The sequence below is a fragment of the Pristis pectinata genome, chromosome 9 (genome assembly GCF_009764475.1).
Source record: "Pristis pectinata isolate sPriPec2 chromosome 9, sPriPec2.1.pri, whole genome shotgun sequence".
NCBI lineage: Eukaryota > Metazoa > Chordata > Chondrichthyes > Rhinopristiformes > Pristidae > Pristis > Pristis pectinata.
The window spans coordinates 26,337,491-26,358,069 of record NC_067413.1 but is presented as its reverse complement, the minus strand read 5'-3'; the positions used below and the strand labels follow the sequence as shown (position 1 = coordinate 26,358,069).

At 39.6% G+C, this 20,579-nt stretch overlaps 1 protein-coding gene across 2 annotated transcripts in view; it reads right to left on the bottom strand.

Moving 5' to 3' along the window:
* Positions 1-20,579, bottom strand: part of LOC127574434 (ALS2 C-terminal-like protein) — a 75,333-nt gene that overhangs the window by 15,856 nt on the left and 38,898 nt on the right. For both annotated transcript variants that reach the window (XM_052023442.1, XM_052023443.1), the window contains 6 exons: positions 19,501-19,596; positions 17,001-17,162; positions 13,200-13,311; positions 9,978-10,055; positions 7,369-7,499; positions 954-1,160 (listed from right to left, as the gene is read on the bottom strand). In XM_052023442.1, the coding sequence (XP_051879402.1) occupies positions 954-1,160; positions 7,369-7,499; positions 9,978-10,055; positions 13,200-13,311; positions 17,001-17,162; positions 19,501-19,596 (786 nt within the window). The remainder of the gene's footprint in view (positions 1-953; positions 1,161-7,368; positions 7,500-9,977; positions 10,056-13,199; positions 13,312-17,000; positions 17,163-19,500; positions 19,597-20,579) is intronic.

Genomic DNA, 20,579 nt, shown 5'->3' with positions numbered 1-20,579 from the left:
TTCAAATTCCAAGACTTTTGTCTCAGAATGTAATCACACTTCATGGAAGTATAGTTAGGAGAATGTTTCCCTGTGCACTTGATTCACAGATAATATAGCCTTAAATTCAAATTATACTGGAATAGTACTAGAGTTCAGTTGATGATATCTATGGGCTCAGTACCTGTAGTTTAAAATACTGCCAGGTTATCTAGTTTACTTCCTGGTTGCCCAGTACTTTGCTAAACAACTAATGCATAGTTTGCTGAACAATGTTCCAAAGAATTTGAGTTGAGAATTTGAATTCAATCAATAAAATAAACAGAAATAGAAAGCTTGTAACAGCAAAGGGGACTGGAAAGCTCAAAGACTCTAATTTAAACTATGTTCTTCAAGGAAAGAAACCTGCCATCTTCGCTCAATCTGGCCAATATGTGACTCTGGTCCCTCAAATGTGGATAGGCAGTAAACACCACCCTTGTCAATGAAGGTCTTGTTCACGTTATTTGCCAAACAAGGAAAGGATGAAGCCTAACTGATGTACTTCATTGTAAAATAACCTGCTGAAACTCATACTGCTTACTGACTTTTAATGTAGTGGGGGAGTTGTTAGATGTAGAACCATACAGAATCATTTTCAAGAAGGGAAGAGAGAAAGAGATATTATGGTGGAGCAACGTGTAGAGCTGCTGCTTCACATTTCCAGGGACCGGGGTTCAATCTTGATGTCCAGTGGTGTTTACACCCCAAAAACATGTAGGTTTGTCAGTTAATTGGCTACTGTAAGTTGCACTTAGTATATAGAGGAGTGATAGAATCTGGGGTAAATTGATGGAAAAGCAGGAAGAACAAAATAGGATTGGTGTAAATGGGTACATGGACTCCATGGCCAATTGGACTATTCTGTGCTGTATGACTATGACTCTCTATTCTATGAGCAAGGTACTAACAGAAAAGGAGAAACACAGTCTTACCCATCACAAGACAGAAATTCTTCAGGACTTTTAGTAGTTGTCACCCTGTTCTTCAGATTTTTCCGGTGTTCCTTGCCATTCTCTGAATAAAATCCAAGGAAGGACTCCATTGAACTCTCATCAGAGCCCGATTTGAGGAATTCCTGAATCTGATCATAGATCCCCTGCCATCGATCTTTAGCTGGTGTGATGTGACTACCCAGTTGGCTAGAATGAAAATGAATTTCCTCATGAATTGGCTACTGAAGTTGTTTTCTTTATCACCCTCCTGTCTGAAAACCAACAAAGTTTAACTATTTTCTGGTCCATTTGTATTACATATCTATTCAGCCTCTGCATATTTAATCACAAGGATTTCAAAGTTGCAAACAAGTCCATTTAGTATATGACACTTTATTAAGTGTTCTTTGGAAATGCATATATGGTATATTAACTATTATCAGTGCCCTTCCCATTATTAAAAAAAATCAAATAAATGAATTCAAACACCTTAAGAAATCTGTACTGACTTTTATTAATTAACTTTTTTATATATTTGCCTATTCACCCTGTTAAAGATTCCCCACTGTTGATGCATAACTGCTTCCAATGGCCAGATTCATCCCTGTTTGTGGGTTCTTAGTGAACTAACATGCGGAGTGTGCAAGGAAACAGGCTAATTTATTTAAGGTTTTTCAGATTGTGCACATGTCTATAACAATACATATGATTAAGTATGTCATACAGCAATGTCTCACTTTTTTAAGTATTATTATTCTCCTCCTTTGTGGACAGTCCCTCAGAATCAAGGATGACTTGCTTCTATTCCAGTCTTGTGGGCTTTAAAGTGGCTAGTGTGTGAACCCTAGACTGTTCCACATACTGTATAGGGTAGATGGTGGCTGTTGCAGCAGTCAGGTGGGTGGTTGTGAGCTGGTGCACTCCTTCTGACACTTATGCAGAGCTTCTGTGAGCTCCGGATGCATGGCCTTTTTCATTACCATCCCAAATGTCCTTGCGTCGTTTGGAGCAGTCATGGGGCAAAGGTTCCAAGGAGTCAGTGGGGATACTGTACTCCTTCAAGAGAGTTTTTAGCACTTCCTTGAATCTTAGTGTCTCCTTCTGCAACAGAGTGTGCAATAGAGTACCTGTTTCAGGGGTCTGACGTTGGGTTTGTGAATGATGTAGCCTGACCAATTTAACTGACTGAGAGTAATTATGATTTCAATTCTGGCCTTAGAGAAGATGCTGACACTGGTTTGCTTATCCTTCCAGTAAACTGAATGTATTTCACTGGTGGTATTTTACTGGCGCCTTGAGATGCCTCCTACATGTACTCCTGGTCTCAAAACATAGAGGAGGGCAGAATCACTGCTGCCTGGTTGACCATGAGTTTTGTGCCAGATCTGAGGTTTTGGTTTCTCTGAAGTTTGACAAATTTGCTCAAATTCTTTGAGGGTGCAAGGGGGAGAGTTGATAGAAGAGAACTTGTAGATGTATTGTATTTAGATTTCCAAAAGGCATTTAACAAGGTGAAACATAAGAGGTTGATGCATAAATTAAAAGCCCATGGATTGTTAAAATGGATTGAAAATTGACTGTCTCATATAAAACAGAGAGTTGAAATACTTGCATCTTTTTCAAACTGGAAAGAGGTAACCAGTGGCATACCGCAGGGATCAGCTATTGGCCTGCTATTGTTTACTATTTACATTAATGACATGGAGGAAGGAACAGTACATAAGGTTTCCAAATTTGCCTATGATAGCAAAATAGGTGAAAGGGCATGTTGCGATAATGACACTTTGATTCTGCAACAGGATAGATTGAGTGAGTGGGCAAAAGACTGTCAATGGGCAGTATGAGGTCATGCACTTCAGTAAGAGAAATCAAAAGGCAAATTATTATCTAAATGGAGAGAGACTGAAAGTGAGTGAATTGAGGGATCTAGGTGTTCTGGTTCATGAATCACAAAAAGCTAGCAGGCAGTTCCAACAATTAGTTAAGAAGGCAAACAGCACTTTGTCCTTCATTGCATAGGGTTTGGAATTTAAAAATAAGAAAGTTTTGCACAATTGTATAGGATGTTGGTGAAGCCTCACCTGGAATATTGCACACAGTTTTGGTCCCTTACCTAAAAGAAAGATACAGTGACACTGGAGATAATCCTAAGGAGATTCACCAGTCTAATTCCTAGGATGAAAGGGTTGTCCTACCAAGAGAAACTAAATAGTTTGGGCCTATGGGTGACCTGATTCAACCATCCTAAGGGGGCTTGACAGGTAGATGTTAGGATGTTTGCACGAGATCATGTAAAATGGTGCGGCAGGTTTGAATGGCCTACTCCTGTTCCTATCTTTTATGTTCTTGTGATCTTCAAATACCTTTTGCCGCAAGAGAGCAAAGGCTATGCTGGTGCATTGAATTTTGTGAACAATTTCTGCCTTTAAAAGAAGGGTGAAGCTATTTTAACAACATTTACAAATTTAACTTTCATCTTCAAAGGATATGTTGTTGTTGCTCAAGTTGATCTTGGAGACTCAAAGAATGTCGTTGGTGAAAAGTCCATCTCCGGACCACTTGTTACTTCTCTGCCCACTTCAGTCATGCTCTCTGTTGATTTTTCTCCAACAACTTAAATATACTCCAACAATATAGACCTCATTTCAGGTGTATATTCAGTGTCACAATCTTCCTCACTAATTTCATATATAGATCAAGCACACTACATGAAACTTTTGAATCTCTTTATCAATTTGAACAAGATAATTCTTGTAACGAAATACCTTGGCAATTTCTCCAATGCCCCATTTCTTCATCTCCAACCCTCTCAGCACAAGAACCTTACCATGGAACCTGAACCTTGTTGTTTTATTGCATGCATCATGCCTTTCTACCACCTTCTCTTCCAGATTTGACTGAACCAAGCTCAAGATATAATCCATTTTTTATGCATCAGTATTTCTGCAGGATAGAACTCTGCAGTGGAATGAGGCATTGATATATACCACAGAAAAATATTGTGAGTCAATCTAATACTTGATGTGCCTTGTATAATGTTCTATTCTAGCACTTCTTTCACTGTATGTGCTGATCCGAATGATAAGTAAACATGATCAATGAGATCATGGCTGATCCAACTTTATTCACATCCACTTTCCTGCCCGCTCTCCATAACCTCTGATTCTCTCACTCTGCTTTGAATATATTCAATAATTCAGCCACCAGAGCTTTCTGGGGCAATTCCCATTGGCAATTAATGGACATGGATGCTGTCCTTGCCAGTGATATGCACATCTGGAAAAATTAAGTAAATGAGAGAAGGAGAGAGGGATTGTGGTATAATTAAATAAGTGTGGCAGCATTGCATGACATATTTAATCATATGTATACTTTTGAGTGCAAGTTCTTGGTCTCAGAAAAACATCAAATAATAAGAGATCTTGGTGTTTCCCACGTGAGTCTCTATATTCTGCATGTTACTTCACTAAGAACCCACAAGGATACATTACAATGGGGGGCGTGAGGAAGAATGAAAGAAGAATTGAAGCTGAGAAAGAATTAAGGCTCAATAGTCTTGGTGGTAGGGTGAGTCAAAGTAATTTCAACATGGGCACTGGCAGCCACAAGACTTTGAGTTCAGAGTAGAACACAGGAAAATTAAAGGCCAGTACTTGGGACCATCAGATTAAGCCTTGCAACTGTTAAAGTGTGAATGGTGAAAAATGGAAGTGCAAACCCAATCCAGTTACATCAGGAACCCTGGTGTTCCGGATAGAGGACTCATTCCTTCAATTCTTAGGTAGAATGGATGGAAATGTTTTTCAGGACAAACAGTATCCTTGAAATTGAAGGCAAGGTTGAAATGATGCTTACTCTTGCTAATAGAGACAAGGTTTGGATATGTATCCCATTTTGCCTACTGGTGCTAAGTTAGACAAAAAATATTTCATTTGATGAGCTGATGGAAAGATTGCAGAATCACTTTAATCCATTAATCTCAGAGATTCTGGAATGTTATACATTCAGTACTGGAAACCAAAGGCCAGGCTAGACGAATAATGATTAACTGGTGTTAAATAATTTGTCATGGTTTTGTAATTTTGTGAATGCCGTGGAACAAACTCATTTAACAGATGGGCAAATTCAATCTAAATAATTAAATACAAGAAAGATTTAATTCAAGTGTGCATGTAAAATAGCCACATTGATGGAGATGGTCTCTAAAAAGGCAAAAGAATTTTGACTAGTATGTTATATCAGATTTAATGCTGCACATGGCCAAATAGCTTTAACAGAAGTGGGAGCTCTGATACTAAGACTGTGTAATATGAGGGTGAAAGGTGAAGCTGGTAGGAAAAGCTGCTATCAATATAAGATTATCCGTCAGTTATATATCACATTAGGCCAGCAATATGCTTTAAATGTAAAGAGAAAATATATATAGCGTTTAAGGCTAGACAGAGTTTGGCAAGCTCAATTAGTATTGACCAAGTAGGTACTCTGCAAGATAAACTGACAAGTGAAACTACAAAGGAGAGGCTGGTGTAACATTGAAACTGCTGAGTGACCCAGAGTGTGGTTTAAACAGTATATGTGCTGCCTGCAGCAATAATGGAAAAATAAAGCAATTTTAAAACTAAAGCGAAAGGATCAGTAAATTGTTATGAACTTTGACACATCTTTTGGATGTTCGATTATAGACATCAAGAAACTCAGTAAAGTCCCATTGGCAAAAGACATGCTGAAACTCAAGACATATTCTGGTGAGACTCTGAGACACTATGTCAGATGTGCTGCATGATTTGTCATGATTGTTAAAAGTGAAGTTACAACTATTATAGCCAACTGCATGGACCAGCTCTATCGTGGAAATACTGGCTTAAAGAACTAAAGGCAGTTTGGCAGAATGCCTTCAGTGGGACCACTTTGCAATCATATCCACCTATGCTTCTAGAGCAATATTTAGATTTGTTGAAAGATTTGTATGCCGACATTATAGGGCACAAAGCCATGTACATATTCAGCTAGATATCAAGCAAAAATGCACCAAAGGCTCAACTAAAGGAGAAGTTGAATAAAAATAAAAGATATTGTTGGTCAAAAGCTGCCACAGAGTTATTGGGTGACACCCATTGTTGTGTGCCCAAAGCAGATGAGATTGTTTGGTCTGCAGGGATCAAGTCAAAACGAGTTTATTGTCATATGCACAAGTACGGTAAGGTACAGGTACATTGAAAAAATTGCTTGCAGCAGCAACACAGACACAGATTTAGACAATGCACAGAACATAAATTATACAAGACAGCAAAGAAAAAGACTGCAAAACAAGACATTAGTGCAAATAAACACAATCAGAAACAAGTCCATGGTAATGCAAGAGGTGGTCCGTAGTGTTCCATGCTGAGGTAGGATTAGAATTGTGCAGGTTGGTTCAAGAACCTGATGGTTGTGGGAAAGGTAACCCTTAAACGTGCTGCAGGTGCTAAGCAAAACCATTTACCTACGATGCAGGAGCAGTTATCTGCAGTTTGCACAATGCTGTTACATACAAACATACGAGTTAGGAACTGAGTAGGTCATTCAGCCCCTCGAGTCTGCTCTATCATTTAAAATGTTCATGGCTAACCTGACAGTTACCTGAACTCTACATTTCTGTTTACCTTCCAGTTCAGCTCAAGTCCCTTGCTTATCAATAATCTGTCTAATTATGTCCTAAAAATATTCATTTGAAGAAGAGACCCAATGACCAAGAGATAAAAATTCACATTAACTGTTTAAATGGTGATCCCTTATTTTTATACACTGACCTCTAATTCTAGTGTCACCCACAAGTAAAACATTCTCTTCACGTCCATAGTATCAAGAGCCTCAGAGTCTCATGTTTCAATCAAGTTTCCTTTCACTCATCTAAATTCCAATGGCTATGAGCCCAGCATGTCCAACATTTCTCATAAGACACTCACCCATTTCTCAATCTGCTCTCATATACACAGCCAATACAGCCTTCTCCAATATGTATTTTTCTTGGATCTCTTCAAAATTATAAAATGGTCCTTTTCGAAAAGCTTCCTTTTCCTGTTTCTTTTTAGTCTATATCTACGGTCATCTAGGAAGCTCTGGCTTTTAATAAACTTCCTTTCTTCATTGTGGGAAGTGTCTAATTTGTAATTAACTTGCCTTTTGAAAACCCTTAAGCTAAGTTTCTATTTTATCAGCTGATCTTTTGATTTTAATTTTCCTGAAACAGGTGATGTTTCAACCTGCTATATTAGCCCTCTTGCAGATGACTATTTTCACATTTGACTTTTCCTCATATGTTTACATTTCCACTTTAAACGTAACACTGTCTATGTGGAACTTTTTGCAACGTAATGAGAATTTTATGGTTAATTCTGTGACTTACAATCTTTGGATATCGACAATTCATACTTACAGTTTGCTGGTGATCAAAGGGTCTAACTCGTTGGGAGGTTTGGAGAATATTCCACTGGTCTTCAACCCACTTCCCCACTTGTTACTGAACAATCCCTCAATGCTGTATCCACTGCTAAAGGTGAGTTTTCCCTGGATCGTAATAATCACAGATCAGTGCATTTACAAATAAGCAGAAATGCTGCAAGATATCTCTCAGTCTCCTGCATTAACTTCAGTACTAGACTAGTGGAGCATCCCAGAGAAACATTGTAAACAGTTGACACAAGCTGATTATGTTTTTTTTTCTGAAAACAGTGCATTAATTCATTAAGTCATGGAGGTTTACCTGTTATTAAAACCATGAAACATTTATGCAGTGGCTATCTTCCCTTATAAGACTGGGAGATGATAGGCCTATTCAATTATTGTTCTTCTGTCAAAAGTCAGTGATCTGATTCAATGATTTATTGGGCCTGTTGTTGTTGGTGATTGATGCTTTCAATGGGAAATATCCATTTAATTTAAGAACCCACCTCTGAACAGTCTCCAATTTAGCAAACACTCACTGGAATTTTTAATACAACTAAAACTGGATGCAACAGAGTTTTTGTTCTTTATCCATCTCAACTTTATCCCCTCTGCCTCATACACCAACCTCCAGAATCACAGTCAATTATTCTCCCTTGACCCTGGTAAAATCAGTGCTCATCTTTCTATTTTTGTTTCCTTCACCACCCCACCCCCTTCCCATTGCAACAAAAATCATTTGTCCTTTTTCTTTATTCCCTTCCTCCACATTTGGCTATATTTATCTATTCTCACCATCACTACCTCCCATGTGCTTCCTTACCCCAACACCATGACACAGATCAGTGGTTTCCTTTCCCTCGCCCTTCTTTTGTGCTACATTGTTGATGTCACCTCTGTAATTAGAGAAGTAATTTATTCTGCTCAAGTTGGACTTGATATTGCTGATAAAGAAGTTTCAATCTTATGCCATGTGCTCCTGCAAAATACAGTTATGAATTACAAATACAATTCCTTCCCTCAATCTTCTTCCTACACCTCCCAATAATTTCAACTGAAGTTTGAAGTCAGATAATCACTAATTCGGTTCTTCTCTTTCAATGTCGGAGGCCTACAGTATTATAGAAAACAGTCTTTTATCTTGGCTCCTTCATAAAAATACAAATATTAGTCCTAGAAAGAGTTGCAGCTAGTCACCGTAAATAGCTACAGTTTACATCAGCAAGCTGTTCAAGCTGCTACATTGCCTGCATCCACTCCAACAACCTCCCGGCACTCATGCCTTGACCAAAATAAATTCTAGCCTATTAAGCACTCTTTAGTGATCTCCCATCTTTCACTATTCTTAAGCTTAAACTAATCCAAAATTCTGATGTTGCAAACTTAAATCATACCAAGCCCTGTGTCCATTAACCATGCTTGTTGACCTACGTTGACTTCCAGCACGCCTGTCTTTCCATACTTCACCTATCTTCTCATACCTTTAATCTCCCAAAGCCCCACAGTGCTCAGCTATCTGTATCTTCATAACTCTTGCCTTTGATACCCTACAAGTGCTTCACAATATTTTACTATTTTAATAATGCAATGTAAATCTATTGTTTTATTGCATGCTTAAACGTTCTAAACCCCTCAATTAGTATCAGCCTATAACTAATTTTCAGACATCCATTCTTCTATAATGGGACATCCTGAACTCCTATTCCATCTTATATATTTTACAAATTAATACTTTGTGAACTGCATGGTGGCAGTGATAGCATGAGTACAGCCTTGCTGGTATAATTTTCAGCTAATTAATTAAACATTGCACAGAGCTCAGTGACATCTGCAGCCAAGTTCCCAGGGCATGTTTCCAGTGCAATGGTGAACACCAGGAGTGGTTGTTTATGAAATCTTCCCTATCCATAAGTCATTTCAAATTTGCAATTATTTACCAGCTGGGACTTCATTACTAAATACACAAACGGAACATAGAACATTACAGCACAGTATAAACCCTTCAGCCCACGATGTTGTGCCGACACTTTATCCTGCTCTAATACCTATCTAACCCTTCCCTCCCACATAGCCTTCCATTCCCCTATCATTCATGTGGCTATCTAAGTGCCTCTTAAATGTCCTTAATATATCTGCCCCCACAACCTCTGCCAGCAGTGTGTTCCACGCACCCACCACTCTCCGTGTAAAAAACTTACCTTTGACATCCCCCTTACACCTTCCTCCAATCACCTTGAAAATATGCCCCATCATGTTAGCCATTTTTGCCCTGGGAAAAGGTCTCTGACTGTCCACTCAATCTATGCCTCTTATCATCTTGTACACCTCTATCAAGTCACCTCTCATCCTCCTTCTGTCCAAAGAGAAAAGCCCTAGCTCACTCAACCTATCCTCATAAGACATGCTCTCCAATCCAGGCAGCATCCTGGTAAATCTCCTCCGTGCACTCTCTAAAGCTTCCACATCCTTCCTATAATGAGGTGACCAAAACTGAACACAATACTGCAAGTGTGGTCCAACCAGAGTTCTATAGAGTTGCAATATTACCTCGCAACATTACAATAAATATCCTGTTTACAACATACAGGTCAAAATGTATACCTTTCCAGTTAGAACTAGGTCTTCTGTAAACTCTCCTTCATAGGCAGAATCATCCTCTGACAAAATTGTTCCAGGACCCTGATGAATATATGAAGAGTAAATATAATGTTGGATGCTGAGCAGTTTAGAAAGAACATTTGATTTAACAAAATTGAAGAAAGTGAATTAGTATTCAATGTGAAGGAGGTCAGGATCTCAGAGGAGTAGAGAAGAATAGCAAGGAAGTGAGGCAGAATGTAGGAGAACAGGAAGTCATGATAAACTCTAATAAATCACAGGTCTGGCCATGACAGCATTACTGTGTCCAATCTGGGCACCAAACTATAGCAAAGAGGTAATGGCTCTATGGAGGATGCAGAAAAAAATTACTGAAGTAATTCCATGGATTAAAGTCTTTAGTTATGTGGATAGACTGGAAAAGTTGGGGCTGTCTCTTTGGAACTGTGAGGTGATCTGAGAGATGAAGTGTAAAGACACTTCCATTGGGTGTAAATCCCAAGAGGTTCTATAGCTATATTAAGAGTAAAAAGGGTGCCTAGGGAGAGAATGGGTCCCTTTAGAGATCAGCAGGGCTGCCTATGTCTGGAGCCACAGGAGATGGGTGGGACTGTGAATGAACATTTCTCCTCGGTGTTTAATGAGGAGAACATCATGGTTACTCAAGAGCTAAGGGAAACAAGTGGGAATGTTTTGGAGGACGTTTATGTTACCAGGGAGGAGGTACTTGCAGCCTTACAGTGCATTCAGGTGGACAAATCCCCAGGGTCTGACCAAGTGCATCTTCCAACTTTGTGGGAGGCTAGAGAAGAAATTACTGAGGGCGTTGCAGGGATATTTGCTTCATCGTTCTCCACTGGTGAAGTTTCCAAAGACTGGAAGGTGGCTAATGTTGTTCCATTGTTTAAAAAGGGTAGCAAGGACAAGCCAGGGAACTACAGGGTGTTCATCCTGACATCAGTAGTGAGGAAGTTACCAGAGGGAATTCTGAGGGCCAGGATCTTCCAGCATTTGGATAGACAGAGTCTGATTAGGAGGAGTCAGTATGGCTTTGTGTGTGGAAAGTCAAGCTTGTTGAACCTTTTAGAGTTTTTTTGAAGAGGTAACCAAAAAGGTAGATGAGGGTAGGGCAGTGGATGTTGTCTATTTGTACTTTAGTAAGGCCTTCGTCAAGGTCCCACATGGTAGGTTGGTCTGGAAGGTTAGGTCCCATGGAATTCAGGGAGAACTAGTTAAGTGGATTCAAAATTGGCTCAGAGGTAGGAAGCAGAGGGTGGTGGTTGAAGCTTGTTTCTCGGAATTCAGGCCGGTAACTAGTGGTGTGACACAGGGTCGGTGTTGGAACCCTTGATATTTGGTATCTCTATAAATGATTTGGATGCGAATGCACAAGGCTTGATCAGTAAGTTTGCGGATGACACAAAATTAGGAGGTGTTGTTGATAGTGAAGAAGGTTATCATGGATTACAGGGGGATCTTGATCAGTTAGGGAAGTGGGCTGAGGAGTGGCAAGTGGATTTCAATGCAGATAAGTGCGAGGTGATTAATTTTGGAAAGTCAATCCAGCGTAGGACTTATACTATGAATGGTAGGGCACTAGAAAGTGCAATGGAACAGAGGTACCTAGGAGTACAAGGGCATAGTTCATTGAAAGTGGCGTCACAGGTAGATGGGGTGGTGAAAAAGTCGTTTATCAAGCTGACCTTCATCATTCATTGTATTGAATGTAGGAGTTGGGACATTATGTTGCAGTCGTATAAGTCATTGGTGAGGCCACACTTGGAGTACTGTGTACAGTTTTGGTCACCCTGTAATGGGAAAGATGTGGTTAAACTGGAAAGAGTGCAGAAAAGATTTATGAGGATGTTGCCAGGACTAGAGGGCCTGAGTTATAGTGAGAGGTTGGCCAGGCTAGGTCTTTATTCCTTAGAATGTAGGAGAGTGAGGGGTGACTTTATAGAGGTTTATAAGATCATGAGGGGCATAAATAAGGTGGATGGTAACAGTCTTTTCTCCAGGGTAAGGGAGTCCAAAACTAGGAGGCATAGATTTAGGGTGAGAGGAGAAAGAGTTCAATGGGACCTGAGGGGCAACTTTTTCACGCAGAGGGTGGTGAGTGCATGGAACAAGCAGCCAGAGGAAGTGGTTGAGGCAGATACAATAGTATCATTTAAGAAGCACTTGGATAGTTCCATGGAGGGGCGGGGCTCAGAGGGATATGGGCCAGACGTAGGAAATTAGGACTAGCTGGGTGGGCATTGTGAACGGCATTGATTCATTGGGCCAAAGGACCTGTATCCATGCTGTATTGCTCTATGATTCTATAACTCTATGACAGTAAATAGAAAGAAACTGGTTCATTAGAAGAAGGGTCAAGAACCAAAGACACAGAATGAGGGTGCTTGACGTGGGGTTGTTAGGGCATTGAATGCAATGCCAGGAGTAGTAGTGGAGTAAGATTCAATTGCAGCATTGAAAAGGGAACTGGCTAAGAATCTGAAAGGAAAGAAAAATGTAAGGCTATGGGGAGAAGGCAGGGGAATGGACTAAATGGACTGCTTTTATATGAGAAATGGTATAAACACAAGGTAAATGGCCTCCATTAGTGAGGTAACCACTGTATGGTTCTGTGATTCAATCCTTAGGTTCATTCTCAGACCAAGAAGAGATTGATGAGATTTGTTTTTCTGCACAAAATGATTAAAATACTGCCATATCAAGAATAACATGGCTTAGGATAATTGGTACACTTTGAATCATATCAGCAAGCTAAGGTCAACATGTTGTTTGTTAAACGCTAGATATTTACACACAGGGGATAGCCCAAGGCAGATTCAGCATTTAGGCCTTAGTGCTGGGGATGCTGGGCTTCTAACGGAAGAGATACCTGGATCTATTAACAAATGTTAAAGTCGTTAATGCTTTCAAATTTTTTTTTGAAATAACATCTTTCACTCCTGTTGTAATGTAGCAAATTCAATAGCCAATTTGCAAACAGCATTCTACTTATGCTGAAATGACCTTTTTACTTATTTTGGTTGAGGAATAAATTTTGGCCAAAGCTACAGGGAACACTGTCCATTCCTCTTAAAATAGGCACAAATAGATAAATTACATCCACAGAGGCAGCAGGCAGGGTCTCAGTTTAACTTAATGAAGGCAGGAGAAGGGAAGGCTGATGGTCCAAACTATATTGGGTCAGTGGACAGACTACTTGCTACTCACAGTGATCTTGTTGTTTTGGAAGTTGCCCTCGTAGCAGAGTCCTGATTGTGTGATAACAATGCCATTTCCATGTTTACAGTCTTCTAGCCATGAGCCAATGTACCTCTCTCCTCTGCATATAATCATAGAATTAAGTTAATTTTTGGCTAAGGATTGTAAAGTAGAGCAATTTCAACAAATAGTGATAAGCAAAAACATTACGTGAGAAAATATTCAGTGTTTCAAACATTTTCTCTTCTGTCCCAGATTTCTACTTGCTTCGGAACCAAAGCATATGTTCAAGAATATGAAGAATATGTCCAAAGAAGTGTAAAATTCTCCTTGTGTGTCCCAAAACGTGTTCTTATTAGTTATAAGGTAAGTTAGACATGGTTAGATCTGATTTCACATTTAATAAAAACTTGCTTAACAAAAGTTAGATGTGAAGTAAAATTCTTGGTAATTAGAATTCTAAGGGGCACTCCACTGCTCAAGATCAGAAGTCATGATTGAGGAGCCACAACATAAAGAGAAGAAAAATACCAGTTAATAATAAACATTTATCAAAACCATGCATAAATATTGGTAAGCTTTGGGATTCCTGTGTGAACATTGTGGTCCTGAACTTGAAGGGCAGGCCCCACTTGTAACTTCCCAGTTTTGCTCTTCTGGAACCCATGGAGACTAGAAACTACCAAAGTTTCCCAGGTTTTATACGTGGATTGTCTGCCAGGTCTAACCTCAGCAAGCCCATTCATTTGATTGTGTATACTGAGCTGCAGGACGGAACGGCAAGAATAAGGTTTAATTATTTGCATTTTGTTTAACTATTTAAATCGTTTGTGTTTCTAATTGATTTTATTAATTCTAATTCTTTTCTAATTATTTCAGTTTTGCATCTGGGAATATTGAAAAATTGATGATACTGACAGAAAGCAGAGTTCAGGCACAAATTTCCAACAATGGTTTCTCAAGGGGGTTGTGTATGTGGGGTTTGTTTGGCCTGCCTGTGTCTTCTTATTATGTCATTCACGGCCCTGCTGTCATTTAGGGCCTTGCTGCTCAGCTCTGCCATGGTCTGGGCCTGCAAGTTTGGCCTTCCACATCCAGAGAACGTGTAGGGAAAGTGGAAAGTAGGTACATGCAGCAGGTCCCACTCAAGATAAATTCCAACCCATGTGGTCAAAGCCACCTTTTACCCACAGAATATTTCATGTCAAATTGCTCATATTATTTGAAAGAAGTCCATCTAATTTGTATTAAAATAAATCAATGTTTCCTGCCTCTACTGTCAACTTTGGATGTCAGTTGTACAGATATCCCACCCATTTGCTGAAACAATATTTCCACCAATTAGTTTTGAACTTACCTCTCTACTTTACTCCTCATACATTAACGACTGTGTGTTCAGATTCTGCTCTAACTCCATCTACAAGTTTGCAGATGACACCACCACAATGGGCCAAATCTCAAATAATGATGAGTCAGAGTACAGGAAGCAGATAGAGAGCCTAGTGACATGGTGTCGTAACAGCAACCTTTCCCTCAATGTCAGCAAAGCAAAAGAGCTGGTCATTGATGTCAGGAAGGGAGTGGTGCACACACTCCTGCTTACATCAGTGGTGCTGAGGTCGAGACAGTTGAGCGCTTCAAGTTCCAAGGAGTGAACATCAACAATAGCCTGTCCTGGTCCAACCACATAGATGCCACGGTCAAGAAAGCACACCAGCATCTCTACTTCCTCGGAAGGCTAATGAAATTTGGCATGTCCCCTTTGACCCTCACCAATTTTATTGATGCACTGTAGAAAGCATCCTATCTGGATGCATCACGGCTTGGTATGGCAACTGCTCTACCCGTGACTGCAAGAAACTGCAGAGAGTTGTGGACACAGCTCAGTACATCACAGAAACCAACCTCCCCTCATGGACTCTGTCTTCTTCTCGCTGTCTCAGTAAAGCAGCCAACATAATCAAAGACCACTACCACCATGGACATTCTCTCTTCTCCCCCTCCCATTGGGCAGAAGATACAAAAGCCTGAAAGCACGTACCACCAGGCTCAATGACAGCTTCTATCCCGCTGTTATAAGACTATTGAACAGTCCCTTAGTACAGTAAGATGGACTCTTGACCTCACAATCTACCTCGTTATGGCCTTGCGCTTTATTGTCTGCCTGCACTGTTTTCTGTAACACAGTAACACTTTATTCTGCATTCTGTTATTGTTTTCGCTTGTTCTACCTCAATGCACTGTTGTAATGAAATGATCTGCATGGATGGCATGCAAAACAAAGCTTTTCATTGTACCTTGGTATATGTGACAATAATAAACAAATTTACCAATTTTAAAGTATTCCTTCAGTGTAACACTGAAGTGCTAACCCTGGACTGAGCAACTAGACCTGGGGTGGCATCCATAAATATCTAACTTAGTGCATACCAATTGAACCATGATGATATTTAATTTAGAATACAGCTGACTGAAGGGTTTCAGTGGACCTTACTGTCTTTCTACAGAAAAGCTAAAAAATAAGTCATATGTAAACAGCAGCATGCCTATAGATATAGGTCATATGCACTTCCAGAAATGATGTGGTTTCACCCAGGATTATTACTTACAAGACCACACAACATATGAAATTGGAGGCAACCTTTGTAATACGGATTGTAATTAGTCATGACTAGCTACCCCATATAAAGAAATCTTATTGCTTACATAAAGTGAGCAAGATGTAGAACCCATCAAAAGTGGTGAACATCTGGAACACTCTCCTCAAAAGTCTATAGATGCTGGTCAACTACATTCTTAAGACTAAGACTAATGGATTATTACCAGATAAGGCTGTCGTGAACTGTGGAGAAATGCAGGTAAATGAGGTTGAGATACGGAGAAGTCAGGACCTAACCAAATACCAAGAGTCTGAATGGCTAATCTATAATCTTGTATTTTAAAATGATACAAGTCAAATATCAGATGGAGGAGTATTTATTAATGTCCATGCAAAACTAAACAGAAAAGATATATCAGTTGTCAATTGTCAATAATCATTTAAAAATATTTTCAACCATCAGAGGTGATTAAGGTCAGAGACCAGAGCATGATTTCACCAACTGAGAAAACTGGACACTTCCTGAAGATCATTGCTCCAAATCAAGTTGTTAGTGAAATGGTCAACAAAATGGCAGTGTCTGTTGCTACTATAAATATGAACTTGGCGTGAAGGAAAGTTGATTGTTTAATGAGATATTTGACTGTCGCCTCTTCCTCTGAATGCATCAACTCACTCCTGGAGGATGTTCTACTGACAATGTGTGTACCATTAGTCATTATTCTTGCAGGATTCTTTACAAGCATGTGGCTAAGGTCATACAAACCATAAAAGAGGGAAGTTGCATTGCAGTGTCCTCAACCAAAGTCAACCTTACACGTTTCCAAGATGTATGGTTTAATAACTATGAGCAATAGGCCCCAACCCCACCTAAAGCAGGATCTATCACTAACCCAACTGTGTTAGCTCAACATAGACCTTCCACAGCTGAATGGTTCAGGTATTTAGTGGTTCAGTTCACTCATTATAAGGTGCTTGGAGTTGAGGAGGTATCTCAGCAAAGGTAAATGACAATTAGATGTCTGTTTCTGGGTGCTAGATTTGCACTTTAAGAAAACATAGTGAAATTGATGCTCACAAATTGACCTGAGCTCACCTTGAGGCCACTTCCACAGACAAATGCAGGCATTAGTATTGAGGGGAACAGGGGTCAGTCATTTCTCCTTCCAGACTATTGATTCAATATTGTAATAGATTCTATGGCCTCCTACCTGTCAGGGTCATCAAGCACTCCATATCCTGTTTTTTTATCATTCTCCCAGTGCCCCACATACTTAAAGGCAAGCTTTTTCAATCCAGAGTTGTGTAGAATTCCAAATCCATGTCTTTGGTTGTCTTGGAAGTAACCTTTATAAATCATACCATTTCCATACCTAGGAAGAGAGTGACTTTAGAGTACTGTTTTCACAATGAGGTGCAAAATGTTATGCAAAATAGACCATGTAGTTCCAGGTTCAATACAGAGTCTTCAATCAAACAGTGCAATGGCAAAATGAGGGGGAAGGTCTTGGAATCCCAACAAGGGTTATCTTTTTTAATCATTATCCAGTGAGTCCTGTTGAAATCACGAGAGATCAGGAAATGTCAGGTGTAGATCAGTGGCAAATGACCCCTATGATCAAATAACAGACCACTGGTGAACAAACTGGATTGACAGTGAACGACACTTGCTTATGTGAAGCAGCATAGTCTTCCTGCATTTGCACAACAGGAAACTGTCTGCTAGACAGAAGTGGAGTCAACGGGAGGTGGGGTTAGGAAAAACTTTCCCAATTCTCTTGCTCAATAAAAATTTATAAATCCAGTCAAAGAGAGAATAGGACCTGTACCTGAGAACTAATGGAAAATAACATACCCATTGTTGCCTTCAAATAGGCTCAAGGTGCACTAAAATAAGTGTCTGGTAACATTAGTGGCAGAATATTTTGCCAAGAAAATTCATCACATCCTTCCTGCTCCATTTTGAATTTTATTTTTTGTTTCAACCTCAAGACAAGAGCTTCTGTTGCCAGCTAGGAGAGTGAGATACTCTGGGGTTATTAACTCCATCAATGAATGGAAACATTTGTTGTATTACCACATCAGGAGGGGAAAAGAAATCAAATAACATTGTAGCAAGTCACACAGTCATAAGAAAGTACAAGTTGACAGCTAATTAAACAGCACAGAAATCACTGCAGGCTACAAAAAAAGGCATTTGATTACGGAAAAAGTTACAGTACAGTTCCAAAGAATATTTGTGATTAATTGGTCTTTATAAATTGCCCCCAGTAGGTAGGTGAGTAATCTGGGAAGAGTTGGTGGAAATGGGAGAGAATAGGTTAAATGGAAAATTAGTAGGGGAATAGTCTCAAAGGGCTGAAATGGCCTCTTTCTATGTTGTAAGGAAATGTGAAATAATTTCACACAGATCTATTAGAGACAAAGTATAAACAAAATTCCTTTTTTGTAGAACTGTGACTGAACTTTCATTCAGTTCATTGAAGTTCATCTCCCTCATGTTGAAGCTAATTCACATAAGCAAGATTTAATTTGACTTGGTTAATCATCTCTCACATCGAGGCTAGGAATTCATTCAACAGGCAACTAGTTAAATACTTGTGTGTTTTTTGGATTTAACCCAGCCACCAGGTTGTAGTCCTGTATTGCTGATAGATACATCTCAGCCAATAACAAGGATGAAGAGTTAGAATTCCCTCAAAGTATTAACTTTTCAAACAACCAGCTGTATTTGGCCAAGAATAACATGCCATCAAATTCAGACAAAAAATTAAATTTAGGAGACCCACTTAGAGATAATCACATTTAAAGAGATCCCAACTGAGAGGGTCCAGCATTAGTAGTATTAATAATCGTCAATAACAAGTCCCATCGGGCTTTTTTGGCACATTTTCTCACCCACCCTATACAAATATTCAAAAGTCAAATGCACAAAGAGCCCTGAACCTGTCTGTGCTATTTTCTGCTCTGTGCTTACAAATTATGCTCCACAATGAGTGTGCAGGTGGCAATTTTGCTATAGTTTCTCTCCAAAGGAAAGCATGGAATGTTCTTGGAAATAGTCCAATGATGATTCACTGGGATAGGAGGACTGAATTCTCCGAGCGTCAGCAATTAATGTGAATATAAAGGAATGTTTTCAAATGGACAGAAGGGATAATTTTCCAATTTCATTTTCCAGATATTGGACTGTGTCAGCTGTGTGCACTAATTAAGAAAATTATTCCCCTGATCATAAAATTAGACTAAGCTAATTAAAGCATCACAGAAGATATTTCTTCACAAAAAAAGGAGGAAGTAGAACAACATTCAGAGATGACTGCAGACTGGATCAGCATAAACTGAGCAGAACCCAGGGCAGCCGGCACTGGGTTGACAGGAAATAGTTCAGGCACAATTTGTCAATCATCCTGTTTAATGTCAATTACGCTCATGGATTAGAAGAATATATATCTAAGATCCCTGTTTAAGAAAGAGAAGGAGAGGTGGGAATGGAAAACAAGGCAACCATGGAGCAGATAATTTAACTTAGTTGAGGGTAAACTTTTAGCATTCATAACTTGGGCAATCAATTAGTACACAGTGTGAAATATGTGGGTTAATTAAAGACAGATTATACAAATTGCTAGGGGTTGAGTAATCCAAGCTGATCGTCTTGTACTATAGCCTGAGAGCTGACCATTTTGAAGAATCAAGAATTGCTGTACTTACTCACAGATGCCGTAACCATGCATCTTTCCCATTTTCCAGTGACACTTGTAACAGTCAAAACTCTCCGGCCCTCCAGGAGTGATGTATACACCAAACCTGGAACAAAGCACCAATAGGCTAGGATTTCAAACACATATTTGAATCATTGCATCAGTGTGGCTGTAGTGTTCACATTATCATGCAGGGGCTACTTTTGCTTCACCTGCTGTGGTCAGTAATATCCTTGTTAGGCTTCAGAGTTATGCAATGCTAACTAAACCAGAGTTCAGTGATGTTCCCTCTCCCTTTCTTACTCTGCAGCCATAAGAATGCTTTAAAGGGAGACAGCCAACCCATCTTCCCACTCAACTGGTCAGAAAGGATCACCCAAAATGGCAGCACGAATGTGGACCATTTACGTTTGTCCTGCAGATTCTCACTTCTTCCCACCCACTCCAGCAAATTATTAGAGCTGTTTCCAAAAAGTGTTCCATTGTTCAGCTTGGAAGCCACTCCTCCAAATTTTGCCTTTCCCATTTAAATAGGGAAAAACCAACTTGCACCATTAACACAGCAATAATCTTCAAGGCATTCTGTGTAATCAAAGGACATTGACAATAAGCCAAAGGGAGAGTTTTGGATGGATGATAAAAAGCTTGTTCAACGAGATAGATTTTTTAAAAGGTTTTAAAAGGAGAAGCATACAGAATGCTGGAGGAACTCAGCAGCTTAGGCAGCACCTATGGAGGGAAGTGGACAGTTGACATTTCAGGTCAAGACCCTTCATCTGGACTTAAAAAGAGAATGTCCACATTAACAGGAATTCCAGGAGTGAGAATATATATATATATATATATATATATATATATATATAGAGAGAGAGAGAGAGAGAGAGAGAGAGAGAGAGAGAGAGAGAGAGAGAGAGAGAGAGAGGGGAGAGAGAGAGAGAGAGGAGAGAGAGAGAGAGAGAGAGAGAGAGAGAGAGAGAGAGAGGAGAGAGAGAGAGAGAGAGAGAGAGAGAGAGTGTGTGTGTGTGTGTGTGTGTGTGTGTGGGAGATGAGAGCACCCTTCTATATACCACACTGACCACAATTTTGTGC